At 37.8% G+C, this 27,660-nt stretch overlaps 1 protein-coding gene across 1 annotated transcript; it reads left to right on the forward strand.

Moving 5' to 3' along the window:
• Positions 1-460: 460 nt before the first annotated feature.
• Positions 461-27,660, forward strand: LRTM3 (leucine rich repeat transmembrane protein 3). The gene is made up of 3 exons (XM_087435873.1): positions 461-595; positions 690-723; positions 7,247-27,660. The coding sequence occupies exons 1-3, from the start codon at positions 586-588 to the stop codon at positions 27,516-27,518; spliced, it is 20,316 nt and encodes a 6,771-aa protein (XP_087291999.1). The 5' UTR covers positions 461-585; the 3' UTR covers positions 27,519-27,660.

Consider the following 27,660-nt stretch of genomic DNA (forward strand, 5'->3'; position numbering starts at 1 on the left):
CACTATGACACGTACCTCACTTGACTTAGGCCCAGAACAGTCACTGCTGCACTTGATAAGACATTGAGCGGCACTGGAAATTTTTTTCTGGCAGAGCGTTGCATGTGGTTATGAGATGGGCATACCACCTTTTTGTGTTTTGGGGCATCTGAAATCGAGGACTTCAGAATGAGACATCAATCTATTTCACATACTACATAATAATGTTGAAGCAATTTTATTTCTTTAAAAAAGCACTACAGGATGGATTAGAAGATAATACATTTTTGACATTATGGGACCTTCTAGAGTCCTGGATTTCTCAAAATGATTGCATAGCAGTCTTCTTTATAGTTTTCCTAGGAATTATTTTTGAGATAGTACTCATAAAGATTTGTACATCCTTTCAGAAGAAGCCTACGCTTGCAGAAAAGGGTAATTCACATGCCCAGGAGGTAAGAACAAATGGTTGATTTCCTTCTTCCCTATTTCTCAAAATCACACATAAGAATAACTTATAAAGTTGTGGAACCTTGATATTTGGCTTACTCCTCTAACATTTTATTGTTTCCCTTGAAATAGAAGGAAGACAGTTGCCTGAAAAGCATGAAATTTGGTAAATATACAATTTCATATTTTAATATAAAACTTGTTCAGCCTGAGCTTTTCCCATTGGTGCTCTGACTTTTTTTATTCCCATTTATCTCTAGATAATTGGTCAATTCATTCATCTTCAGAAGAAAGGTAAGTGATATTTTTTGAAATTAAATGAAATAGGTTGGTTTTGTTTTTTCAAAATTGCGTTCACATCTGAATAACAGAGAAGGGTTTCTCCATATATATAGAGGACCACAGTTGCTCAACGTCATAATTCAGTCTAGCATTGATTTTAAATGGTCACTCTGTTCCAAGCTGTGTTAGTGGCTTTTCATATATTATTGAAAATATCCTTCCGGGTAGGTAGTATTATTACTGTTTTTACAGATGAGGAAAATAAAGCTTAGAGAGATTAAATAATTTGTTTCCCTACTTCAACCTCTCTCTCTAGTACACACAAAGACATAGGAAACATCAGTTCTGATAATTCAACTGAAAAAATATTTATTTAGCAGCTACTGTGATCCAAGCAAACCCCTAGCTAGGTGCTGCAGGAATGATATGAAAGGAATTTATACAATCAGAATTCATCAGCGTACTAAAGATATATCAGTGTTAGGGATTAAACACTGACAACACTAATCTTGTTGCTATCAATGTTTTAATTGTTTTCATCAAAATCCATTCAACAATCATTAGATATCTACTATACAGTGGACACTGTGTTTGATACTGGAATACAAACAATAAGATAGACACTGTTCTCAAGAAGTTTATAAGTTTCTATTCTTGTGGAAGAGACATGTACATTAAGAATGATTGCCTTGTAGTATGGTAACACAGTGACAGAAATACTATGGGAATATTTAGGAGATACCTAAGCCAGCAAGGGGTGTTGGAGATAGCTTCATGAAGAAGGTTATGCTGGAGCTGAATTTTAAAGGATGAGTGAAAATTAGCCAGAAAAAGACAGCAGGTTAAGAGGATAAGAAAGGCATTCCAGGACATGAGCTGAAGCAAGGAAATAAGAAACAGCAGGGTATATGCAATAAATTATGATTATTTCAAAGTTGCTGGAATGCTAAGGTTGAGTCAGGGAGTAGTGGGAGATGAATGTGAAGAGGCAGGCAGGAGTCAGATCATGAAGGGCTTTCTATACCCTGTTAAGAAGCTTGGACTTTATTCTGAGGATAGTTAGTAACCAGTGATGGTGGTTAAGCACAAGAGTGACACGGTTTTGTATTACAGCTAGATCACTAGTAGCTGTGTGGAGAATGAATCTGACAATTACTTGACTTTAATTTCTTTCATTTGTCAGGTGTAAAGGGGCTTTATTCATTTAATCTGGTTGCTCTATTTTCATAGCAACTCTAGTTGTAAGGTGGGTGTCATGGGAAGCAGTAACAATATCTGGAGGTATGAGTAGGTAGAAGCCTGGCCAGGGCTGGTTGGGAACAGGAACGCCAGTGCAAACTAGAGCACCTAAGTAATTCAGTCAGAGTAAGTGTTTATCCAGAAGTCAACTGGACAGACGAAGAGACAGTGTTTGAAATATACAGGGGTCAGATGTGCACTGTGACTGAAGGTTCACATATAATTAAAAACCAGAGGATTTTATAGGCAAGAGAGGAAGTCACAAGAAGCAATGGGGAGAAAAGGATTTTTAGCTTCATAGTCAAGGTGACCCCAAGAGTTTCCCTATCCCTGTGTGCCATTATTCCATTCCTGCTTAGGTGGGATTTAATCCTTAGGTGGCACCTGTCTAGGAGGCCTTAGGGGAAAGTAATTGAGAAGAAGAGATTGGGAGGGTGGTGTTGAGGGAAAAGGATTAGGGAAGAGATATGGTCCCTCTGGTGGCAGCATATTGTGGTGAAAAAACAAGGTTTTCAATTTAAAAAGGTTTAGGTTTATATCGTAGTTCTGCCTCTTAATAATGGCATGGTCTTGGCAAATGACTTAAACTCATTATACCTCCATTTCCTTACTTTCAAAATAGCATCTAGAAGAATTACCTCTTAGGAATATCATGAAGATTAGTTAAAATTGTATGTATAACAAAGCAAAAAATATTTTACCCTGGCACTAGAAATCCTTTTTGGGACAGAACTGTATTTCAGAGAGCATCTTACATTATTTTGAAATAAAAGGGCTTGAATATTGGTAGAAGCTCAAGCATCAAAATGATTAAAGTGTACCACATCAGAGACTGAGTGGATTTTGTCTTGCTTATAAGATGGGAGAGAAGAGAAAGGTGGAGGGGTGGGGAGAGAAGAGAGAGGAACAGGTGAAATGGTGTGAGGCTCAGGACTGAATGGCATAAAGGGTGTCAAGGGATGAGACCACCACTCAGTATCTGGAATCGGAGAGAGCTGTGCTGTCCAGGCGTAGTCTCAGTGAGCAAAGCAAACTGCTGATTTTACATCAGTTGAGTTTTGGGGAATGAATAGTTTCAGGGTTGACCTCAGCCTTAGAAGTATGTTCCTGGGAGAGTCTGCCACCAATTACCTGACTTTCAAAGCTTGAAGCTATCACCAACTAATTGGTTTCAGAAGCGTGTTTCCTGAAGCCAGTTATCATTAGTAGATAAAATTGTTTAAAAGCAGATTTGGTGTTTATTTGTCATTATGACTATAGGACTATACTATGACTATATGCCATTGATTGATTTGATTTACAACCACTTCTGGTACTTACTTGTTACCATGGCTATAGAACTATCAGTCTTTTCCTAGGAGTGTGGGGAGTTCTTTTCAAATTTTCAAAGGTCGGTTGAGGTTCTCAGGTGGGGAGAGGCCAAAGGACACTTCAAAAATAGAGAGACATGCCTAATGTTTAAGTGGGAGTTGTTTGTATTGCTGTAATCAACTCCCTTCTATTTCTGCCTCCAACTTTTTATTAATGTCAGCTACATGTATGAGTGGTTTGTGTATGTGGATTTTTTTCCCCCTCATTGAACTTGAGGAAAGGGTTCAGTTGTAAGTCTGGCTCAGAGTATTGTAAATGAGGGTTAGCAATCAGAAACCTAGAGGCAAAGATGACCATTCAGCAAGTATTTACTGAGGGCCTATGTGCCAGGCATTGTTCTAGGCCCTTGAGATACATAGGTGAACAAAACAGACAACGATTCCTACCTTACATTTTAGCTGGAGGGGAGTCTGATGATAAACAATAAGATGATGAATAAATAAATTATATAATATGTCAGAAGGTGATAAGTTTTTATGGTAAAACAAAAGATAGAATAGGGTAAGAGGAATCAGGGTGCCAGTAGTAGGGGAGGAGAGGTAGGTTTCAATAGATATGTAGGATTTGAGTAAAGCTTTGAAGAGATGAGGGAGTTAACTAAACAGATATGGTAGAAGAGTGTTCCAGACAAGGGGAGCAACTAGAGCAGAAGCCCCAAGGCGGGGGGCGGGGGTATGTGCCTGATGTTTGAGGAACAGTAAGAAGACCAAGATGGCTGATGCAGGGACGTGGGGTGACATACAGGGATGAGGTCAGAGAATTAATAGGCGACCAGATCACGGTTGGGCCTTGTAGGCCATGCTAAGGACAGTACTTTTACTCTGAGTAACAATGGGGAATTATTGTAGAGTTTTGCACAGGAGAACGATATGTTCTGTCATATATTTTTAAAGGATTATTCTGCCTGCTGTGTTGAGAATAGACTATATTTGGTCAAGGTTCTAAGCAGATGGCAGGCTATTGCAAGTCATCCAAGTGAGAGATAAAGGTGACTTAAACCAGGGTAGTAGCAGTGGAGGTGATGAGAAGTGGTTGGTTTCAGGATGTACTTAGAAAAGTAGAGCTAACAGGGTGTGAATGTGAGAGAGTGGAGGCAAAGATGACTCCAAGATTTTTGGCCTGAGCCGGGAGAAAGATGCAGTTTTCATCAACGGAGATGAAAGCTGTGGGTGGAGCAGGTTTTGATGGGGAGATCAGGAATTTTGTTTTGCATTTGTTGAATTTGAGATGTCGCTTAGACATCCAATAGAGATAGTAAGTAGTTTGGGAGAGATGTCTGGTAGAGATAATAAGTTTGGGGGTTGTTGGCATATAGACAGTATTAAAAGCCACAAGAGAGGATGAGATTACATAGGGATTGTGAGAAGGGAAGAGGAGCAAGGATTGAGTCCTGGGGCACTTCAAAGAGGTCAGGAAGAAGAGGAGGAACCAGCAAAGGAGACTAAGAAGGAGCTACCATTGAGTTAGGAGGAAAACCAGACCTGGAGGTTCACCAACTGGAGAATATGTAGAGCGGGAAAGACAAATAAGTATACAAGGTATACAAGATAGGTGTCAATATCCCTTATGAATGTGGATGCAAAACCCTCAACAAAATAAACCAAACCCAGCAGTATATTGAAAGGATTATACACCATGACTAAGTAGGATTTTTCCCAGGAATGCAACGTTGGTTCAATATATGAAAATTATCTAGCATTTTTTATTATGTTTAAAATCACAATATTACATGGTTGAAATATCTGTCTTGCATTTCAGCTTTCCTCTATCTTTTTTCCTGAAATGTGCAAAAATTAATTCTTTTTGTGTATGTTTTCACTATTTGTTCAACTTTCCTAAGTGAATAATCATACTCTTGTCCTGATGAAATGTTATCCTAATTATGTCTGGATACTGCTATAACTTGTTGGGGGTCACTTGATTCCCCATAATGCTTGTATATCTTACCTGTATCAGTTAGGATATTTTAATTCTCAAGTAACAGAAAACGATGATTTAAACTGGCGTACTAAGAAAAGAATTTATGATATCATATAATAGGAAATTTTGAGGTAGAATTGGCTGCATAATTGGTTGCTGCAGTGGCTTAACAACTTAATTAAGGTCCTGTATCACTCCCTTTGCCTTTTCAAAATTTTTCTTTAGTAATAAGGACAGACCTTGTTACCAAAGGTAATATAATACTAAAGGTAATAGTTAGATGTAATTGCCAGAGTTCTCCAGAGAAACAGAACCAATTGAAGATAGATAGATGGATAGATAGATAGACAGATAGATGTAAGAGAAGATTTATTATAGGAATTGGCTCACATGGTTATGGAGGCTGAGAAGTCCCATGATCTGCCCTCTGCAAGCTGGAGAACCAAGAAAGCCAGTAGTATAATTCAGTCCAAGGCAGAAGGCCTGGGGTGGGGGGTGCAGCACTGGTGTAAGTCCCAGAGTCCAAAGGCCTGAGAACCAGAAGCTCTGATATCCAAGGGCAGAGGATGGATGTTCCAGCTCAAGAAGAGAGGAGGAGAATTTGCTTTCTTCTGCCTTTTTGTTCTATTCGGGCCCTCAATGGATTGGATGATGCTTGCCCACATTGGTGAGGGTATATCTTCTTTACTCAGTCTACTGATTCAAATGCTAATCTCTTCCTGAAACACCCTCCAAACAAACCCAGAAATAATGTTTGCCCAGCTCTCTGGGCATCCCTCAGCCTACTCAAGTTGACACATAAAATTAACCATCACAGTAGGTAACAAAGATGTGTATACAGCCTATATATTAGATGTTAATAAATACTCTAACAGTTGAGGAATCTTGAAAACTATTTAACATATTTTAAATATCACCCAATATTTTTGTGTTATCTATGAAAAAATGTAATCAATAGTTTAGCCTAAAATACTCCTAATTCTAATTAGCAGAATCCAAATTAATGAGATTTTGCTATATAAGTAAACATTTAGAAAAAATAATTTTTATGGTTGAGTAGATTGTACGATTTTATATACTATCTTCATGACTTTGTTTATGATGGAGAGTTATTTAAAAGTAGGGCCATTTTTTCCAGTAGTAAAGTATAAGATAATCTGTGTTCCCTGAACAAACAGCTACTCGAGTTGTCTGACCTCGTTTATGTGAGTTTCAGTTTAGGATTTTAGGCTTGCCTTTCCATAAAACAAAATTTATGGTGCATCAGAATCACCTGGAGGGCTTATCAAAACTCAGATTTCTGGGCCCCACGACCAGAGTTTCTGATTCAGTAGGTCCAGGCTGGAGCCTGAGATTTTACATTTCTATTAAGTTTCCAAGTGGTGCTGTTGGTCCTAGCATTGTTAGACTGAGCCTAATCATTTGATGTAGAAAGGGTGTTGGAGAGTCTACTTCCATGATCATTACTCCAATCCAAAATTGTGCTGAGAAGCACTGCCCTAAAAAGGAAAGCTTTTCCCTTGATCAAAAACAACCAGCTGTTAAAATAATCTAGACTTGTTTATAGAAAGCTATAGTTTGTGGTGTTGGACATTCTTCTGTTGTACCTACTAAATTTCCATGAGAATATTTTTATTCTTGTCAAAACTTTCATACAGAGAACAGAAAGAAATTGATATTCCTTATAAAAGGATATGATCTTAACCTACAACTTTGACTCATTGCTGTCAAAAATAGACTTTCGGACAAGTTTTTGAAGTAAAAATCCCTCATTCTCTGAGATATGAAAATAATTTACTTCATTTTTTCAGTGGATTTGTTTATTAAATGAATTGAACTAGTTAATGAATTATTTTGTAATGTGGATAATGGCTTTCCAATTTATCTCTATTTTGAGCTATGTTTTCCTATACTAAATTGGGTTTCTTTGAATCTAGAAAAGAGTTCTTGTATGAAATATATCCTAAGTGACAATTCATTTGCACACTGTTTTCTTATATTTCAGAGTTGATGACTTTTCAGAAGGAACAAGTACTTCATCACTTACATCAGAAGAAAATGAAGGTTACCTCGAAGATACAGTTTTATCAGCAGATGAAATAATATGGGAAGATACCGGTGAAAGTAAATATCAAGTAAGTCACTTTAGTGAAACTCATATGCTATCTTCAAATGGGACTAGCTCGTCTTTGTCACTGCTTCATTCAGAAGTAAAGGAAATTTCTCTAAGCCATAGAGGGAATCCAGAAAAGGAACATGAAGCAATACAATTTTCATCAAAGAAATTATTTTCAATAATGAAAGCCAACAAAAATAAAAATGTAGTGTTTTCTTCTGACTTGAACTTTTCAAGAACTTCTAGAATCACTATAGAAAGTGAAGATCTAGATGTGGCACCATGCCCTCCAGCCCATTTATTTCTTTCTAGAGACCAAGTCAGACTTCTGGAAGAAAATGTGAGAAATAAAATTCCTTTAAAATCCAAAGCTATCTTAGAGAGTAAAACTACTTATCTGTACTTAAGATCTCAAGAGTCCTTGATCCAGAATCAACATTCTGTTAGAATGGACATTTCTGCCCAAGCACAAGGTTCTTTTCCAGGACAAAATGCTATTCAGAATCAAGGTTTTTATGAAGCTCAATTTACTAGCCAAGCCCAACAATTTGTTAACAACCAAGAATCAATCAACAGCCAGCCTGATATAGAGGCCATGTACTTTGCTGTGCCTCAAGATTTGATGGAGAAACCATTTTCCAGCAGCACACAAGATTCCTTCCAGACCCAAGATATGGACAGGAGCCAACATTTGGTCAAAGTCCCACATTCTGTTCAGACTCAAGATTCAATCAAAGGCCTAGAATCTGATAAAAAACAGTTAGATGAGGCCCAATATTCTGTTTGGTTTGAAGATTCAAATAAGATTAAATATTCAATCCATGAGCAAAATACTATTTTTAAGAATGCTGGATTTCTAGTTTTAACTCTAAGTCCAAAATCAGTTGCTGAAAAGATGCCGCAACTAAAGAGTATAAAGCCAAAGGGCCAGAAACAAATTCCTCCATCAAAATTAAACCAGTATTCTGTGTATGGCTCAGTGCCTCTTTCACCCACCAGAAGAGAGAAAAACAGAAGAAAAACATTACACAGTAAAAGTAAATTTAGTCGCAAATTTTCATCTCAAACGTCAAAGAAAACACCAACTTCACAGGTATTTCAAATCATAGTATGTCACACTTCAAAACGTAGCAAGTTAGGATGCAAGTATAACACTAAGAAGAAAGAACTACATCAAAGGAAAGGTACATCAGATATAGCATTGCATCTTATTTATGTTTCCAAGCTTGTTTCTCCTTATATTAAGAAGTATTCTAGAAAAAAACTAGTGAAAGTTATGCCAGGTTTAACAGAATGTAGATATCTTGTGCTGAAGCAAAATAAGTCACGAGATGCAGAGAAAGTCAATTATGCAGAGTCTATTCAGAAAAGAGGAACCTCGGGCAGTACTAAAAATGTAAAACAGCATGGCAGAGACAAGAAAGGACTGAAAAATATTTCACTGAAAATTCTACCTCAGCTAAAACAGTATTCCAGGGTCAACACTTATCAACTAAAAGCACCTTGTTTTTTATTACTAGAAAGAAACTGGAAGAATAAAGAGTCTCTTAAAGACCCAATTACACAAGCAAAGGAAATTGGTATTGCAGAGTTTCATGCCCCAAATAGTAAAAAAACATCTGACCTGCCTATTGCAAAGCAGGAGATGCCTTTAGAAGAAGCTATATCAGAACCTTTGCAGAAATTTGTTTCTTCTCCAAAAATGGGATTGAACAGAAGAATGAAATCATGGGAAGACCTAAAAAGTACAGAGAATTCCCATCTTCCACTTTCAAATGGAGACAAGTTACCAACTAGTATGCCAGAAATGCAGAGGTGCTGTCCAAAGGTAAATACACAAGAACAAGAAGATTTTCTGGAAATTGTTCTGGAGTCTTCAGATGTCAATTTTCTCATTTCACTAGGAACCAAAAAGCGTGAAAGCAGTGAACAATTAGCAGGTGTAAAAACTCAAGAGAGTACAGAAGATGTAATTCTGAAGGCAAAGAAACCATTAATACTTAATGTTACAGAAGATAGTAATCTAAGTGAAAGTGAGGAACTGGAATGCAACGCTAGAAGCAACATAAAAAATATGCAAGATAAAAGAATATCTGATGCATTTCACAATGCCACCAACACTACCATTTCTGAACCACCTGATGTGGAAATGCTTAGCAGATTAAAAGCCAAGATGGATACATCAAGAATAGGGCTTAGTCATTCAGTGGTAAAGCAAGAGAAATTACCAGAAGAAAAGAAAATATGGAAAGCAAAATACACTGAGAAGAGATATAAATTTAAAAAGCCACAAGAACATGACAGAGAGGATGAGGAACAAGCTTTACAAGAAGCAGTTCCACAGCTGCCACAAGATTTCAGATTCAGCCTACAACTAAAGCAGAAGTCCAAATACATCAAATTTGAAATAGAGCGGAGCAGTTCAGGAAGTAGAAAAACTCAAAATAAAGAGCAAGAGGTAAAACCAGAAACTCTTTCTACGGAAATGATTTTGGGTACTAATCCACACCCAATGATGGATCCATTTGAAGTTGAGAATGTGAAGCAAAGCACAGACAGACCTACAGGCAGAGAAACTGCAGATCCAAAGAATCCTCTTGCAGTGCCAGAGAACTTACCAGTTGGTGAAGTTTTAATTGAAACAACAGAATGTGGTGTCCTATTTGGTGGAAGCCCCAGAAAGACACTGGATGATCATATTGCAGAAGAAAAGGAAGACTTAAAAAGAGTTTTACCTGCAGTTGCCCTGGGGTCTTTCATTATCCACATGCTTCCTTTATCGTATTTTAAAAGGCAGAAAATCAGAAAAAAAATACGGGGAACAAAAACTATACTCAGTCCCAAATGTGTAATTATGAAAGTAAAGAAGCCAGCAAAATTACTGGTGCCTGATATCAATAGACATAGTACTCTAAGTCATAGAAAAAGATTGAGAGGCAATTTTAAAACCATAATTAAACAGATGCTGCAAGATAACATTGTGGAAGATGTGCTTCTGAATGTTCTGTACTCTCACATGTCTGTTTTGCCTCATATTAGAACTCACAGCAGATTAAATGCAGAGAATCACAGTCATACGAAGCTAAAACAAGAGAAATCACAAGTTGAAAGGGAAGAAAAGTGTTCAGATTCCATTAATAAAGGAAGTGACTCTGGAAACACACTAGAAGAAGCTAAATTGCAAGATGAAGTGAGAGGGGACAAAGAAGCTCCACAGAGAGCAGTCCTTCATGATAGCTGGAACCTTAGGTTGGATGCATATCCAGAGAGGAAGCTTAAAACAGAGAAAGAAATGCATCAATCAGTCACATCTGCAGAAACCACTGTGGAGTCTATTTACTCCCCCATAATGGATCCATCTCATATTGAGAACATGAAAAGCCTAACAACACAAACAGACTTAAAATGCAATGCAGATTCTGAGATGCCTCCTCCAACATCGGAAAAGTCACTGATTGGAGATCCTTTAAACCAAACAAGAGAAAGTGATGTTCCAGATTATGGAAGTAATACAAAGGAAATGGGTTACTGTTTTGCAGAAATAAAGGCAGAATTACCAAAAGATTTACCAGCAACTTTCCCAGAGACTTTTAATTGCCACATGCCTGTTTTAACTTATTCTAAAGTGAAGAAAAACAGAGTAAGATTCTCGCACATAGAATGTACGGTGAGGCCCAAGTCTGTACATATGAAGGCAGTGAAGCCATCAATTTCACAAACATTTAATATCACCGATCATGGAAAGAAATTGGAATCCAACTTTAAGGCCAAGTTTGAAAAGATCAACCAAGCTAATGGATTGCTATTTGAATTTCTAAATACCCTTTACTCTCCTTTGCATAACAGATTAGAAGGAGAGACAGACAGGTTCTGTCATGCTCTGTTAAAGCAAGGGGAACCAGCAGATGAAGGGAGACCACGGTATGCTGATTTCTTTGATAAGAATAGTGCATTCCATGACAGAGAAGAAAAAGTGCAAGATGAAGGGGAAGTGGAGCAAAAAACTTTGCTAGAAGGAGCTCCACAGCATACCCGATACTTCTGGCCTGATGCATGTCAAGGGAATGAGACCCATCTTGATGAACCAGACCCAGCACTAGACTGTTTAACACAGGAACTGCCTATTAATGAGCAAGACGTGCAGCACCAAACATACTTTACACAAACTGCTTTGCAGACTGGCCTCCAGATGGGTTCTAGTGAAGCTGATGAACTCCAGAAAACCAACAAAACAGAAAATGACATAACAGCCCCTACGGGTCCAAAGATTCTACTTTCCGAAGCAGGGAACCCATCACTTGCTAAACTTTTGAACACTACAACAGAGTGTGGCTTACCATCTGGTGGAAACCCTAAAAGGGAACTAAATTCTTCTTTTGTCGAAGAAAATTCAGAGTTGCCAAAAGATTTGCAAGTGACATTCCTGCAGTCTTCTGATTCTGTTGAGGCGTTTGCTTCTAAATCTAAAAGAAAGAAAAAATCATTAAAATTAGCAAAGAAGCAAACAACAGTGAGTCGCAGATATAGAACTATGAGAGAAGAAAAGCCATCAATTTCACGTATGCTTGATGGCAGGCAGAGCAAGGAACTGCAATGCAATTTTAAAGTGAAGATGAAAAATCCACAGCAAAATAAAAATGTAACAGATGCATTTTTGGATATTATTCATTCCAAGGTACCTATTTTGCCCAACGTCAAAATGAATAGCAGATTAAATGTGGAGACAGATATGCAAAAGATAATAAGACTTGGTCAGACGCAGCTAATGCAAGAGAAATTGCCAAATGCAAGGAAAGTATGTAGCCTAGATTCTATTGATGTGAGTAGTTTACCTAACAGTGTGAAAGATGGGAAGGAGGAGGAGGGGGAACATGAAGCTTTACCAGCTCTAGAGAATAGCCAAGGCTTCATGTTCGATGCATATCAGAAGGATTATGACCTTGTCAAATCAAATGAGAAACTGGAGGAACCAGGAAGTATAAATATTCAGGTACAACCACAAACACATTTTACACAAACTATTTTGAGTTCTGTTTCATGCCCTATATTGGATCAGTTTCAATTTGGAAAGCTAGAGAGCTATGCTAGGTTTTCACCTCCAAAGTCAAGGGAAGCAAAGATTGATAAAATCGTATTTTCTGCAAGAGAATGTGGTGTTCCATCTGATGCAAACAATCAAAAAGAACAGGCTGGTAGCATTGAAAAGAAAAAGACTGTGACTTCTGATTTCTGCTTGTCTGCTTTATCTACATCTAAAAGCAAGAGAAACTTCAAACAATATTCAGAAATGAAAACTTTAGTGAATATCAAATGTGGAATTTTAAAAGCAAAGAAACCATTAATCTCATATATACTCAATATCAAAGGTGGTGCTAGCCCAAACCATAGAAAAGAATTGGGATGTAACTTGACAACCAAAGTGAAAGAGGTGGATCAAGATAAAAATATGGCAGATAAAATGTACTCCTTCATGACTATTACACCTGACATTAATATGTATAGCAAGGTAGAAAGAGAAAAAGACATCTTGGAAGAAATAAGACTCAGTTCTAAGCAAGTAAAGCAAGCAATATCGCCACATGGAGAGAATATGACTTTAGATGACACCAAAAAAAGCAATATTCAAGATAAAGAGGAAGAAGAAAGTGAACAGGAGATGTTATTAAAAGTAATTCTACAGCACAGTCAACATTTCATATTCTGTTCAGGCCAGAGGGAGGAGCTTGACCTCCGGAAATCAGGAAACCAAGAAAGTGGGAAAATTATATTTGTTACAGAACAATATGTCCCACAAGAAATACAGCCTACAGATCCAATGCAGGTAAAGAGGCCAAAGAAAAGCCTCCATACACAAAATGCTATAACACATACAGCGAATTCAAAGCTTCCTCTTCTAAAGGAATCACTAATTGGTCAAGTTTTAATTGATGCAATGAGATGTGGTGTCCCAAGTGATGGGAGCCACATGGGAGAACTGTACAGTCGTAAAGAGGAAAAGGCAGAGTGTGAAAAAGATCCCCAGGCCACTGTCCTGAAGTCCTTGCGTGTCTCCACCCCTGATCTACCTGAATCTAAAAGGCAGAGGAAGACATTTACATGTAGAGCCATAAAAAGTAAAATGAGTCCCAAGTGTGTAATTATGAAGGCACGGAAGGCACCAATTTCACAGATATTTAATATCTCAGGGAATGGTTGTCTAAAAAACCTACCTCCAAAGACCCTGAAATCACACATTATTGACTTTTTAATTTACTTAAAATGCTCCAGGGTACTGGAAGATCTTACTATACAGAGAAAGGAAGGATTAGCACAAGAATTACCAGCAGTGATTCTGGAGTCTTGGGATTTATCCACACTTGCTTTACCTGTGTCAAAAAGGAGAAACAATTTAAAACTTATGGACAAGAGAAATAAAATGAGTCTCAAATATGTAACTTTGAAGGCAAAGAAGGCACCGATTCCCCAGATATTTAATATCATGAAACATGGTACAACAAGCCATAGAAGGCAATTTGAATGCAACTTCAAAACCATGATGAAACAAGGTAAACGTGTGGCAGATATAATCCTCAAGGCCATTTCCTCTCCCATTCCTGTTTCAGTTGATATGAAAATGCATAATAGAATGACAGCAGAGACAGACATGCTATGGAAAACGAGATTCAGTCATGAACTGCAACAGCAAGAGCAATCACCAGGTGGAGGGAGAGCCTGGTGTGCCGATTCCGGTGATAAGCGGGGCAGTGCCTCAAATGGCACGGAGGAAGTCAAAGCCCCAGGTGGAGAAGAAGAAACACAGAATTCTCAACACTTCAGTCTCAATGCGCACAAAATGAAGGGGTCTTACTCTGTGAAATCAGATCTAGAACTGAAGAATTCAGTGAGAAAAAACATCCCAGAATCACTTACCATAGCTCAGGAGCTGCAGCAACAAATACTTTTCACACAGAGTATATTACATTCTATTTCTTGCTGTCTTTTGAATTCACTTCCATTTGAGAAGTTACCAAAAAGAACAAAAACCCAAAAAGGCTTAAAACACACAGGGAGTCCAAAGATTTTATCTCCAATGCCAGGGAAATCAGTTAGTGAATCTTTAATTGTTACAGCACAGAGTGACATCCCATCTGAAAGAGGCTCTAGGAAGGAACTTGCTAGTTCTATTCTAGAAGGAAAGATAAAGTTACAAAAGGATTTACAAGCGAGAACCCTACAGTCTTTTGATTTCTCCATGCCAGCTTCATCTGAACTTAAAGGGTGGAGAAATGCAGCACAAATCCCTAAGCCCAGAACTGGGAAAGCACAGATGGTGTCAGTTTTAAAGACAATCAATATCACTAGGTCTGGTGCCCTTAGCCATGGAAAGGAACAGGACCGCGTCTTGGAAGATATGGCCAAAGAAATAACTCAAGGCATGTCAAATATATTTCTGCATACCTTTCTTTCACCTACACCTGTTTCACCTGCTATCAAAACGCATAAAAAAGTAAAAGCAGAGAAAGGCCCGTTAAGAAAAAAAAGCATTGTTACACAGCTAAAACAAAATGATGGGAAAAGACTGTATACATCTTCTGCTAGTAAATGGAGTATCTCAAGCAACATGTCAGAATCAAGATGGCAAAATGAAAAAGAAAAAGAGGGAAATGAAGTTTTACTTGACGCAGGTCTACAATTCCTGAATAGTATAAGAAGTAGAAAAGATCAAAATATGCCTATTACAGAGCAAGAAGTGCAGCAACAAATGCTGGTTTCAGAAAATATATTGGAGTCTATTCGTCCTCCTCTGATGATTCCATTTCAAACCAAAAAGCTGAAGAAGAACATCCCACCACAAAAAGACATACTATATAGGATACATGAAAAGATTCCATGTCCAAAATCAGGGAAAGCAATGTTTGACAATCTTTTAACTGATGAAATAGAGTGTAGTACTATGTCTGATAGGAACCCTACAGGGAAGCTGCATGTTCACAATGCAGTTTCCCTACAACTTGAAAAAGAAGAGGTGAACAGAAAAACTCAAAAGATAATAAAATGCACAGTTGATCAAAATATCCCACCAACCAAGTCAGAGAACTCAGTGCTTGGAGATCCATGTGATGAAAACTCTAGAAGGAAAGTGGGTGGTCGTATTGCCAAGAAACATGAAGAGTTGCAAAGAGATTTACTAACAATGTCCACGACGTCTGTTTTATTTGAGTCTAAAAGGCAGAAAAAGTTATTTAAATTTCCAGAAAGGAAAGCTCTTAAGGGTCCCAAACGTGTAACCATGAAGGCAAAGAAGCCTCTTTGTTCACAGATACTTAATATCACTGAGCATGGTAATCTATACTGTAGAAAGGAACAGGAATACAATTTAAAATCTACGATGAAAGACATGCAACCAAATGAAAGTATAACTAACGTATTTTCATCTCCCATACCTGTTTCAACTGATAACAAAATAGATATTGAAATGCATCGCACACCAAAAACAGAGATGGATCTACCAAGAGTAAAAATACACAACCATACCTATTTAGAGCAAGAGAAATCACCCTGTGATGAGAAAGCATGGAAGGCCAATTCGACTGATACACAAAGCAGATCAAGCAACATAATGAAAATGAATGTGCAACATGAAAAGGAAGGGAAAAATATCCAAAAAATGTTATCAGAATCAGTTCCACACTTCCGTTTCAGTGCCCATTATGTGAAAAATCCTGGCCCTTGCAAATCAAAATCTGAACTGAATTGTTCAGAAGACAGAAGGACTGGGAATTTATCTTGTACAGTGCAAAAGACGAGGCAAGAAAAACACTTCAGAGAAACTGGTCTGGAGCCTGTTTCTAGACACATGATGAATGTTCTTCAAGTTGACACAGTGAAAAAAAGTCCTCATACCCAAGAAGGAATAAAATGTATGGTAGGTCTAAAGACTCCATTTCTAAGAGCAAGGAAATCAGAGACTGGTTCAATACAATGTGATACTCTCTGGGATGGGAATCCTAGGAGGAAATATGATAGTCTTATTTCTGAGAAAAAGGCATGGAATCAAAATGACTTAGCAAGAACAGTCTTAAAACCTTTAAATTTTTTTAGCCTTGATTCATCTGAACCCAAAAGCCAGAGCTACACATTAGAATTTGTAGGCAAGAAAAGTGTAATGAGTCCCAAGCATGTAACTTTGAAGGCAAAGAAACTACCAATTTCACAGTTGCTGAATAGCGTAATTAAAGAAAGCCACAGGAAAAAAAAGCAGCACAAATATGAGTACAAGACGAAAGAGAGGCCATGGAGTGAAAGTGTGAGAGAGACATTACACAGGAAAAAACTTGGATCCAATTTAAAAACCAAAAAGGAAGAGATGTGGCAAGGTAAAAATGTGGTTGATACATTTCCAAATACCATTTACTTCACATCAGATACCTGTGACATTAAAAGGCAAAGCGAATTCAAAACAGAGATAGACAGAGTATCAAGGTTTAGTCATGTACAACTAGCACAAATGGAGTTGCCAGTTGAAGGGTTAGTGATTTCACAATCACTTAATGCTGTAGGTCATGCTGCTTTAAGCAATGATAAGGAACAGGAACAGAAGACCGATGTCGAGAGAGATAAAACTGTATTATATGTGGACCTGAAATCTATACATGCTTCTATGCCTATTCCACTGCACATAAAAATGGAGCAATCACCTAATACCTGGGATATCTGTGAAGAGTCTTCTGAAAAAAGAAATGCCTTAAACAAAGCAAAAGTTAGGAAGAAAGAAAAGTATGGACCACAGGTTTTGCTTAGAACAGCTCCACCCACCCAGCCCTTTGAGTTTGGAGCGGATCAGAGGAAACAACAAAATACAATGCTGCCTTTAGAATCATGCAGCAACACTGCAAAATATCTGAATGTTTCATTTCCACAAGAAAAGAAATCATCGGATGGGGCACAGATAATTGATTCAATATCAAATGGTAGCTCCCCCAAGCTAAGTGTTAGAAAGAAGGTGCAATCATGTGAGACATATCAAAAGGTACAAAAAGAAGCATGTCTACCTAGAATATTTTTACATTTTCTTTCTGTCTGTAGGCCTATTTTGTCTGAAAGTAAAAGACAAAAGGATAGCGTAAAACAAGGAATTAAGAAAGGCATAATATGCCCCAAAAGAACTTTGAAGTTGAAGAAATCAGTATTTTCAAAGATACTCAATACCACTGACTATGGTACCCCAAGCAACAGACTAGAACTTCAGTGGAACATAAAAGACAAAATAGTAAATATGAAACATAGAAAGGGTAAATCTGATTTGGTTGTGGCAAACATATGTGAGTTTATTACCTCTTCACCTCACCTCAAATTGAATAAAGAGACAATTGATGGGATTATCTCAAATAATGTAAAAAGAACAAAGCAACATGTATTGCATAAAAAGGAGAAAGATAGAATAAAAGGAGTCAATATGAAAGAAATAATGGATCCCAATATTATTTTGAAGGCAAAGAAATCATCACTGCCACGTATACTCGATAGAAAGAGATGTCCTGTGCTGTCGAACACTATAAAACAAGAGAACAAGGTACAGATAGGTAAAAGTAAATCAGGTGTGAAACAGACAAATGTGTGTACTTCCTTACCTTCTCTATCACATCCTAATTTGAATTCAAGAGTAAAAGTAGGAAAAGATAAGTCAGGAATACCAAGGAGATGCCTCCCACCACTGAAGCTCCAGAGGTCATCAAATGTCAGGAAAACATCATTTGCAGAGTCCATTAATGGAGATATTTTAAGCAATGTAATAGAATCAAAACATTTGCCACAGAAAAAGAAGGAAGATAGAGAAAATACAGTCTATGTGAAAGATATAATGGGCCTCAAATGTATCACTCTTAGAGGAAAGAAAACACCTTTTAAACACATACTGCATGGAAAAGAACCACAGTGGAATGATAAAGAACAAGAGAAAATGATTCAGGAAAAGAAAAGTGATCTAGATGCAGTTCAGAATAAACCCCATGCTTCCATTCCTTCTTTACCTCCCCTGGAATGGGGTCCTGGAATAAAAGAAGAAGTATACATGCGAGGAATAACAGGATTCTGTCTTCCATCATTAACACTCCAGGAATTATCACATGCGATGGGAATATGTGAGGAACCAATTGATGATATTTTAAACAGTATTAAAAAAGCAAAATGTATGCCACAGAAAGATGAAAATAGAGTGGAAATGGCTTTGGAAGAAATGAGACACCCCAAAAGAATAGCTTTGAAGGTGAAGCAGTCTCCATTTGCACAGGAATTACAATCAAACATCAAAAAAAATGAGAAAGGGATGCAGGAAGATAAAGATAAACAAGTTAAAACTCAGAGCAAATCTTGTGCTTCCATCTTTTTTCCACCTTACTCTGAAGCAGATACAAGAACAAAAAGAGAACAAGTCATGCTAATAAAACCAAGATCTTCTTTTCTACAACCAAAACTCCAGGAGTCCTCAGATATAGGAAAAATAGTATATAAAACATCTATTTATGGTGATATCTCAAACGGTGTAAAAAAAGCGAAAGAACATATAATGCAGGAAGAAGAGGAGAGAGTAAAAATGGCAAAAGTCATAGCTTCAAATAAAAACAAATCACCAATTTCACAAGAAATCCAGTTGGACATCAAAGAGCAAGAGAAAATGATACAAAAAATTAAAGGTGAACCAAATGTGATTCTGACCAATACCAGCACTTCCATACCTGTTCCTTCTCATTTAAAATTGGATACAAGAATAAAAAAAGCAGACTTTGTAACTGAAGTAACAAGAGACTCTCCTCCAGAACTATCACACCAGAAATCATCAGATGCAGTGAAAAAAGCAAATAAAGAGTCCACTGAGGGTGATGTCACAAGTGATGTACAAGAAGCTAAAGAATATATGTCACAGAAAGAAGAGATCGAGATAGCAGACAAGAAAGACATAATGCATCCAAAAGACAAAGATTTGAAAGGAAAGAAAGCATTTTCACAGGACATACTATTGAATCTTAAAGAGCCGGGGAAAGCGGATGGAGAAGGTGAGGAGCAGGGGAAAGTGGATGGAGACAGTAAAGGTGAACAGGTAGTTGTTCTGTCCACAAATCGGGCTTCTGAATCTTCTCTAACTCATCATGAATTGGATACAAGAATAGAAGGAGAGGGAGGTATACAAGGAGTAACAAGATCTGCTGTTTCCCAACTACAGCTACAGAAATCATTTGATGCAGGGAAAATAGCACATACAACATCAACTGGGGAGGGTATCTCAAATGATGTAAAAATAGTACAAGAGTACGAGCCACAGAAAGGAGAGGATAGACGAAACATAGTAAATATGGAATATATCATGTACCCCAAAGGCACAACTTCCAAGGCAAAGATATTACCATGTCCGCATGTACTCGGTACCCCTGGGGATTGTGGCCCCCAAATTAGAGAAGTACAGATCAATGAAGAAGAACAATTGGGACACAAACAGGAAAGAAAAAGTGAAGTTGATGAGGTTCTGGCAAGACCTTCTGACCCTCAATTTAAATTAAACGAAGGTATAAAAGACAAGGAAGAGAAACAAGGAGTAACAAGACCCTTTCTTCCACCCTCATGGCACAGAGAATCATCAGATGCAGAGAAATTAAAACACACAGTGTCACCTTTGAATGATATGTCAAGTGATTCAAAAAGAACAAAATATGTGGTACAGAAAGAAGAGGATAAAGAGAATATTTTTGAGAAAGACATAATGCATTCCAAGTACGTAGCTTTGAAGGCAAAGAAATCACCCCTTTCCCATATACTCAACACAAGGAAACTGCAAGTGAATATCAAAGAGCAAGTGAAAGGGGGGCAGGAAGGTAACAAGGAAACAGTTGTGCTTCAGAGCAAAATTTGTCCTTTCGCCACTTCTTCAACTCCTCCTAACTTGGACACAATAAAAGAAGAGGCAGGTGAACCAGGAATAATAAATTATGTGTCACATCTTGAGCCTCAAAAATCATTGCCTTTAGGGCAGATAGCATCTACAGAGTCAACTGATAGACATTTAAAGAAAGGAAAACAACATGTGCCACAGAAAGAAAAGGACAGAGGACAAACAGTAGCCATGAATGTCTCCACACACCCCAATGGCACAGATTTCAAGGCAAAGACATCACCACCTCCTCATGTGTTCAGTGCCACTGAGCACAGTGCTCTGAGCAAGAGAAAGGAGCCTCAGTGGAGGATTAAGGAGAGAATAGAACTGGAGCAGGGAAGAATAGGAGACCCTGATGTGACTCTGACAAAAACTCCTCCTTCCACGCCTTCTCCCTCTCACCAGAGATGGGATACAAGAACCAAAGCAGAGAAAGACTTGCTTGCAATTACAGGATTCTCTCCTTCACAATTACAGCTCCCCGAGTCATCAGATGCAGGGAAAATCAGATACGCAGATTCCAGTGGAGATATTGGCTCATGTGATATAATAATAAAAGCTAACCAAAGTATGCCATACAAAGAGGCAAAGGACAGAGTAAACATCGAAGACGGGAAAGGTAGAATATTTCCCAAAACAATAACTTTGAGAGCAGAGATATCCCCACTTACACATCCACTCAACAGAAAGGGACCACCTTTGAATGTTAAAGAGCAAGGGAAAGAAGAGCAGGAAGGCAGAGGTGAGCCAGAAATGGTTCTGAAGGAAACTTGTGCATCCTTACCTCCCCCATCTTACCAGAAATGGGACACTAGAATGGATGAAAAGGAAGACACAGTAGGAATAACAACATCCTATTTTCCACCACTAAAGATTCAGGATACATCCAAGTCAGGCAAAAAAGCATATACTAAGTCCTTTGATGGTCATATGTTAAACGAGGAAGATAAGCTCATAACAGATGTTGAAGACAAAATGTGCCCAAAATATATGGATCTGAAGACAAAGAAATTACCACTTTCACATATACTTGATACCAAAAAATCAAAGTGGAAAATTAAAGAGCAGGAGAGAAAGGTGCAGGAAGATAAAAGTAAGCTAGTTACAAATCTGAAAAGCATTTGTACTTCTTTACTTACGCTACCATATCTTAAATTTGATACAACAGAAGGGGAGGGGTACATGATAAGAATTACAAAATTGCCTCTCTCACAGCTACAGTCCAAGGAATCATCAGATGCAGCAAAAATAGCATATGCAGAAACAATTGATGGAGAACTTTCAAAAGATGTAAAAGAATTAAGAGAGCACATGCTACAGAATGAAGAGAGGGATAGAGAGAAAAATGTGAACATGAATAGTATAGTGGATCTCAATGACGTGTATTTGAAAGGAAAGAAATCACCTATTTTATTTACATACAATCTAAGTGACCTTCAGTGGAATACTAAAGAGCAAGAGGAGAAGGTTCAGGAAGGTAAACATGAGCCAGGTGATGTCATGCTGCCTAATACTTGTGCGTCTAGATCTTCCCCACCTCACCTTAACGTGAAGACCAGAATCCAGGGAGGGAGCATGCTGATATTAACAGAATCCTCTTTTTCCCCAGCAAACTTCCGGGAATCATCAGATTCTGAGGAAGTGGTATATGCAGAGCCAATTACTCATGATATTTTAATCAGTCCACAAAAAAGACACAAACGTATGCCACAGAGCAAGGAAGAGAATGGAGTGGAAACAGTAAACCTCACATTCCCCAAACATCAGGAAAAGAAGATGCAGGAAAGTAAAGATGAACCAGGTGTGGTTCTGAGCAAATTTTCTGCTTCATTACCATCACTCCCTCACCTCAAATTGTCTGAAGAAATACAAGTAGATGATGAAATGCTTAAAAGATCTGTTTTGCAGAGAATATCAAATGCAGGGGAAATAGTACCTACAGAGTCAATCAGTGGTGATCTCATGAAAGATGTTCAAAACGAGAAACAACATAAGCCTCAGAAAGAAGAGAGGGACAAAGAAAAAACAGTAGATATGAGAAGTATGATGGGTACCACAGATATAACTTTGAAGTCAAAGAAATCTCCTCCTTCAAATATGCTCCATAGAACAGAACTGCATCTGCACATTGGAGGGCAAGAACAAAAGAAACATGAAGGTCGAGGTAAACCACTTGGTACGCTGCTGAGAAAAGTTTATGTTTCCAAACCTTCAACTAACCTTACCTTGGATAAAGGTACACAAGTAGATGAAGAAAGCCTTGGAATTAAAAGACCCTCTCTACTTCCACTAATGCTTTCAGCACTATCAGATGTGGACAAGATAGCAGAGACAGAGGCAATTGGTGGCGATGTAAGAAAAAGAAGACAATATATGTCTCAGAAAGAAAAAAAGTATAAAGTGAAAACAGCAGATATGAGGATTAGGATGCATCACAAGGAGGCAAGGATTTCACATATCCTTAATACAAAGGAATTTGTGTTGAATATTAAAGAGCTGAAGGAAAGAGTGCACAAAGGTAAAGATGAGCCATGTATGGTTCTGACAAGGACTTTTCTTTCCATCCCGTCAGCGCCTCCCCTTTATCTAGATTCAAGGAGCAAACTAGACAACGATGCACCAGGAATTACAGGATCCTCTCATCCACAGCAAAATCTCCAGGAATCATCAGATACCCAGACAGCAGCAATTAGAGAGCCAGTTGCTGGTGATGGTGAAATCCTTGTGGAAAAAGCAGAACACTCTGTGCCGTTAGAAGAGGCAGTGCAGCAGTGGACCTCAAACTTCATGATCAGTGTACAGCGAAGAGAGGAACCTCCACGAGTCAAATCTGAAGGAGATTTGAGACAGTTCCTTTTAAATTCACAGCACGAGGACATTTATTTCACAGGATTTGGTACCATAAGAAGTGGAGAAAGGCTGGAATGTTTTTTTACAGGGCGAGAGGCTCAGCCAGAAAATTACAAAACAGAAACTTTTACTACATTTCTTTCCTATCCCACAATGGGTCCAACTAAAATTGAAAATCTGAAGAAAGAAACTGAAATAATGGATAACTTAAACCATAAAATGAATCCTCAGGTTTTAGTTTCACTGCCAAGGAAAATATCCAAGGAAATACATGTCACAGTTGGCACCCCTGTAAGTTCAAGAGGATTTTCTGTTTCAGAGCAAGATGCCCACCAACAAGAAACTTTATCAAAAGCATCTCTAGGATCTGCAGATTCATATAAATTTGATAAGCCAGGGAATTATGTACAAAATAATGATAAAATAAAGAAAATGTTCTCTCCTACAGTATCAGCACCACAGACAAAGAGGTCACTTGAGAAAATGAATATCATAGAGTCGAATACCCCCCAAAATATAGAAGAACAAGAAGTTGTCATGAAAAAGCAAGTGGTACTACGGTCTCAAAGTGGACACAGGACCAGGTTGAACTCTAGCCTTTCTCTTAAGTTTCCACTTCAAAATGGAAAGCAGAAGACACCATTGGAAATAGATGTACACAAGCAAACTATGGTGTACCCTGGAATACAAATACTACCAGGAGTACACATGGATATTACAGAGTTTGATTCCATAAAAGGAAAAAAAGAGCAGGCATTGCTTGTTCCAGAACAAAAGGAAAGTATTCTAGAATCACTTCAGAAGTCTTTTTACCCCCGCTGGACTCTTCCGCTTCAATCTGGACATCTGGAGGAAAAAAATGAAACTGACACTAGCACTACTATAAATCTGGAGCAGAAAAAATTAGACGTGGAAGAAGGGAAATTAAAAATAGACACAAACATAGCTGTCCATCTGGAAGAGGACAAATTAGAAATGCACAAACCCACCACTGTCAATCTGGAGAAGCAGAAAACAAAAGTGGACACAAGCAGTACTGTAAACCTGAATGCTCCATCTCTAAAGAGAGACGAATCTCAAATTAAGACTCAGGCTATCACTCATATGGCAAACAGCCACTCAATCAAGCAAAGATATAAAAAGGAACTGGAAGCGTCTGGTGCAAAGCAAAACATTCAGCTACAAAAATTGTTTCAAAAACATGTTCTGGATTCATTTTATGCCTATATTCCTCTTTCTCCCAAATTTGAAGGCTGGAAAGGCAGATTAACAATAGCAGATTTTAAAAGAGAATTGAGCCCCAAATATTTAACTATAAGAATGCCAGATCATCCAATTTCACAGATTCTTGGCAACACAGGACATGGTACTCCAAGCAATAGAAAGAAATTAGAGTATGACTTTAACAAACCAGAGAAAGTAGGTTCGTGCGGTGAAGATGCCTCAGGGATATTTATCAGAAGTCTTTCTATTTCTATGTTGAGTCCGTCTCAGTCTGAAGAAACAGTAGAATCTGAGACAAACCTAAAAAGAGAAAAGAGAATCTGTCTTTCTAAATTCCTGGAGAAATCACCAAACACTCGTGAAGTTGTTAAGAGGAACAGCTTGAGCACTTCAAAAAAAGGGGACCAGAATTTTACAAACACAGTTCCACAAGATTCCCAGCCCTTTGTAGTGGACCAGCAACAAATGCAAAAACTTCCTTGTGTCAAATCAGAAGCAAACTTCAGCAGTGAAATAAATAAAAAAACTTTAACTCCACAAACAAAAGAAAAGGCTGTTCCAGAGCATGATATCTCAAGGACCATAAAAGAACCTGACTTGCTTATGGTGGAGCAAGAAGGAAAGGCACCAAATCCCATTCTGACACCCACAGAGTGTTCATCCATGTCTGAAGATCCAAAGGAGAATGTGGAAACCCACGTGAAAAGTACCATCAGTATGAGTAGTTCCCCTCCAGGAGTAGAAAAACCACAACATGGGACTCAGCCATTTGATACCATGGAGTGTGCCTCGCCACCCAAGCACAGGGATCAGAGCGAACCCTTATGGGACACAACCACACAAAAGGTCCAGCAACAAAAGATGTTTCCAGGAACTGTGCCTGTACCACCCCAAGAGAAAAGTAATGAAACAGAAATAGTGGCAGATAGCGTAAGTGCAGAAAGTTTACTTCTTCTTTATAAAGCAATTAAAAATGTCTTTGAATCCCAGGTAAAAAATTTGATCCAAGACAAAGTTTATGCTGATATGCTAGAAAAAGTTAAAGCCCATAAACCTGATGATTGGAACTCACCTTTTGCAGGGGGTCCAGATACAACATCCACAAAAATACATCCCAAATTGCAGCCAAAACTCATTTTAGAACGTTTTACTCCCAAAGAAAAAAATAAGCTTACTAATCATTTAGAGTCAAAAGCACTTGAAATAAAACTGAATCTGATACCAGAGATAGCAAAACAATCCTTCCAAAAGTTCAATTTTTATCCAAAATGGGCTATTTTGGAAGATAACAATTGGAGGCTCTATCCAAGACAGAAAAATATGTGCTTTTTGTCTCTAGAAGGGATTGATACTATAGAACTTAACTTAAAACACCAATACCAAAATGATTCACCTCCTAACAGCTATATGAAGACACTGATTGTTAATGTTTCTAGTGGCAATGAGGAGATCTTTACAAAGGTAAAGAGTATTAATAAGCTAGAAAGTGGAACATCTTTAGTGACTTCTGCTAATGAGATGCCATTGCCTCATATTCTCCAAAATTACTCAGTAGAAGAAAAAGACAAACTTCTTAGACACTTTTCTATGAAAACATTGGAAATTCAAATGAAAGCCTTTTCCAGAATTGTAAGAGAATCTTATGAAATAGCTGATGCTCAGGATAGAAGGAAACATTTCTCTAAATGTATTAAGTCTGGTGTTAAAATACCAAAATGGAAAAACAGAATTTTGTTACTTTTTGATGAAAAATCTCTTCATCAAATAGATCTTGATTTACAATACAAATACCTTCGTTTTCTCCTGGGGCTTCCAGGCAAAAGTATGTTGCCTAAGCCAAATGCACTTCCCAAACATATTCTTAAATTAAACACCGCTGCGATATGTAAATCAGGAGATGATAGTAGAGAAAGTGGTGGTCTTTCCATTGATACAGGACTATTAGAAGAACATACCTCTATCAAAAAGCAAAATCCCCGTGAAAACTCATTATTGACCAAGAAATTCCTGGAACCAACTCGTGTGTGTGCTTCTGACCCTGATCAACACGGCACAGTGCAGAAAGATGCTACAGTTCTTTCAGAGTTAAAATCTTGTATGACTCCAGAAAAAGATAAACAATATCATGTATGGTTTCAAGAAACAAATGCATATGAATATTTTGATTTAAAGACTCAGGAAAATGCTCTTAGTTTAGCTGATTCTCATTCAATTCAGATTCCTGAAGATTTTATTGATAGTCAGCCAAATATTGAGAGTTCAGCTAACTTGGAGGAATGCTCACCTCTTAAAGTACATGAGAGTGAAGAATGTATATTTTTAGAAGCCAACCCTTATTTAAATCAGGAATCACAAAACATTCTACTTGAATTACAGAAAGGCATTCCCTTGAAAAATCTCTTCAAGATGAAAAAAATCAAAACTGATTTGAAACCATTTTACAGTGAAAATTCAGGTTCGCATTATATTAGAGGCTGTAGAAAACATTCCTCAGTTGTGACACCACCTTCCTACGAATCCCACAAAAGCAGGAAATATAGGTCATCCTCCAAAATGCGATCTCCTGATTGTTTGTGTCACAGTTCATTAAATGCTGTGGAAGTTCCGTCTGTATCATCTTACATTTCATTCAGTGAAGAGAAGCTCTCATGGACTACAATGAGCAGAACAAGTTACTCTTTAGCTCCTTTAACGGAATCAAATATTAAATTACATCTTGCAAAAAGCCAAGGCAAACCTCACAGGCATCCAGAAAGCAAAGAAAGAAAAAAGGCCAAATTTGATTTATTTAGAAAGAATAACATTCATTGGGACTGTGATTACAGTTGTACACAGAGTAAAGAGAAACACACAAGAAAGAAGATAGTGTGTGATTATGAGTCAGAAAGATCGGATTATTTCCCAAGGAAACATAAGTCAGCATCAAAACCTCACCAAGAGGATTTCAACTTCCATTCTGAAAGAAAGCAAGGCCAGCCATTTTTTTATGCCTGTACACCAGCAGACTCACTAGAGATTATACCCAAAACCATTTGCTGGACTGTTCCTCCAAAAACTTTAAGGAAGAGAAACTTCAGAGTTCCCCTGGTGGCAAAGATTTCAAGTTCTTGCAGTATATGGAGTTCATCCAAAAAGTTGTTGGGGTCACTCTTAGAGTCCTTCAATCCAGGTCATCAAAATTGATTTAACCATATCTAGAGTCCTCTGAAGTGTAAGGCTGGTGGCTATTTTGGTATTCCGTGAAAAATAAAATCATACAAAGTCAAATGGCTTCCTCATGAAGTGTTTTCTAAACTGATATGTTTTATTTTTGCAGTAGATTTGT

The sequence above is a fragment of the Ceratotherium simum genome, chromosome 10 (genome assembly GCF_057802395.1).
Source record: "Ceratotherium simum simum isolate JZ-2026a chromosome 10, ASM5780239v1, whole genome shotgun sequence".
Classification (NCBI taxonomy): Eukaryota; Metazoa; Chordata; class Mammalia; order Perissodactyla; family Rhinocerotidae; genus Ceratotherium; species Ceratotherium simum.

What these genes read in the sequence shown, in the direction of transcription:
- LRTM3 (XM_087435873.1), top strand. An exon ending in CATTCATCTTCAGAAGAAAG is followed by an intron (nt 724 to 7,246) that starts GTAAGTGATATT and finishes CTTATATTTCAG; the next exon opens with AGTTGATGACTTTTCAGAAG.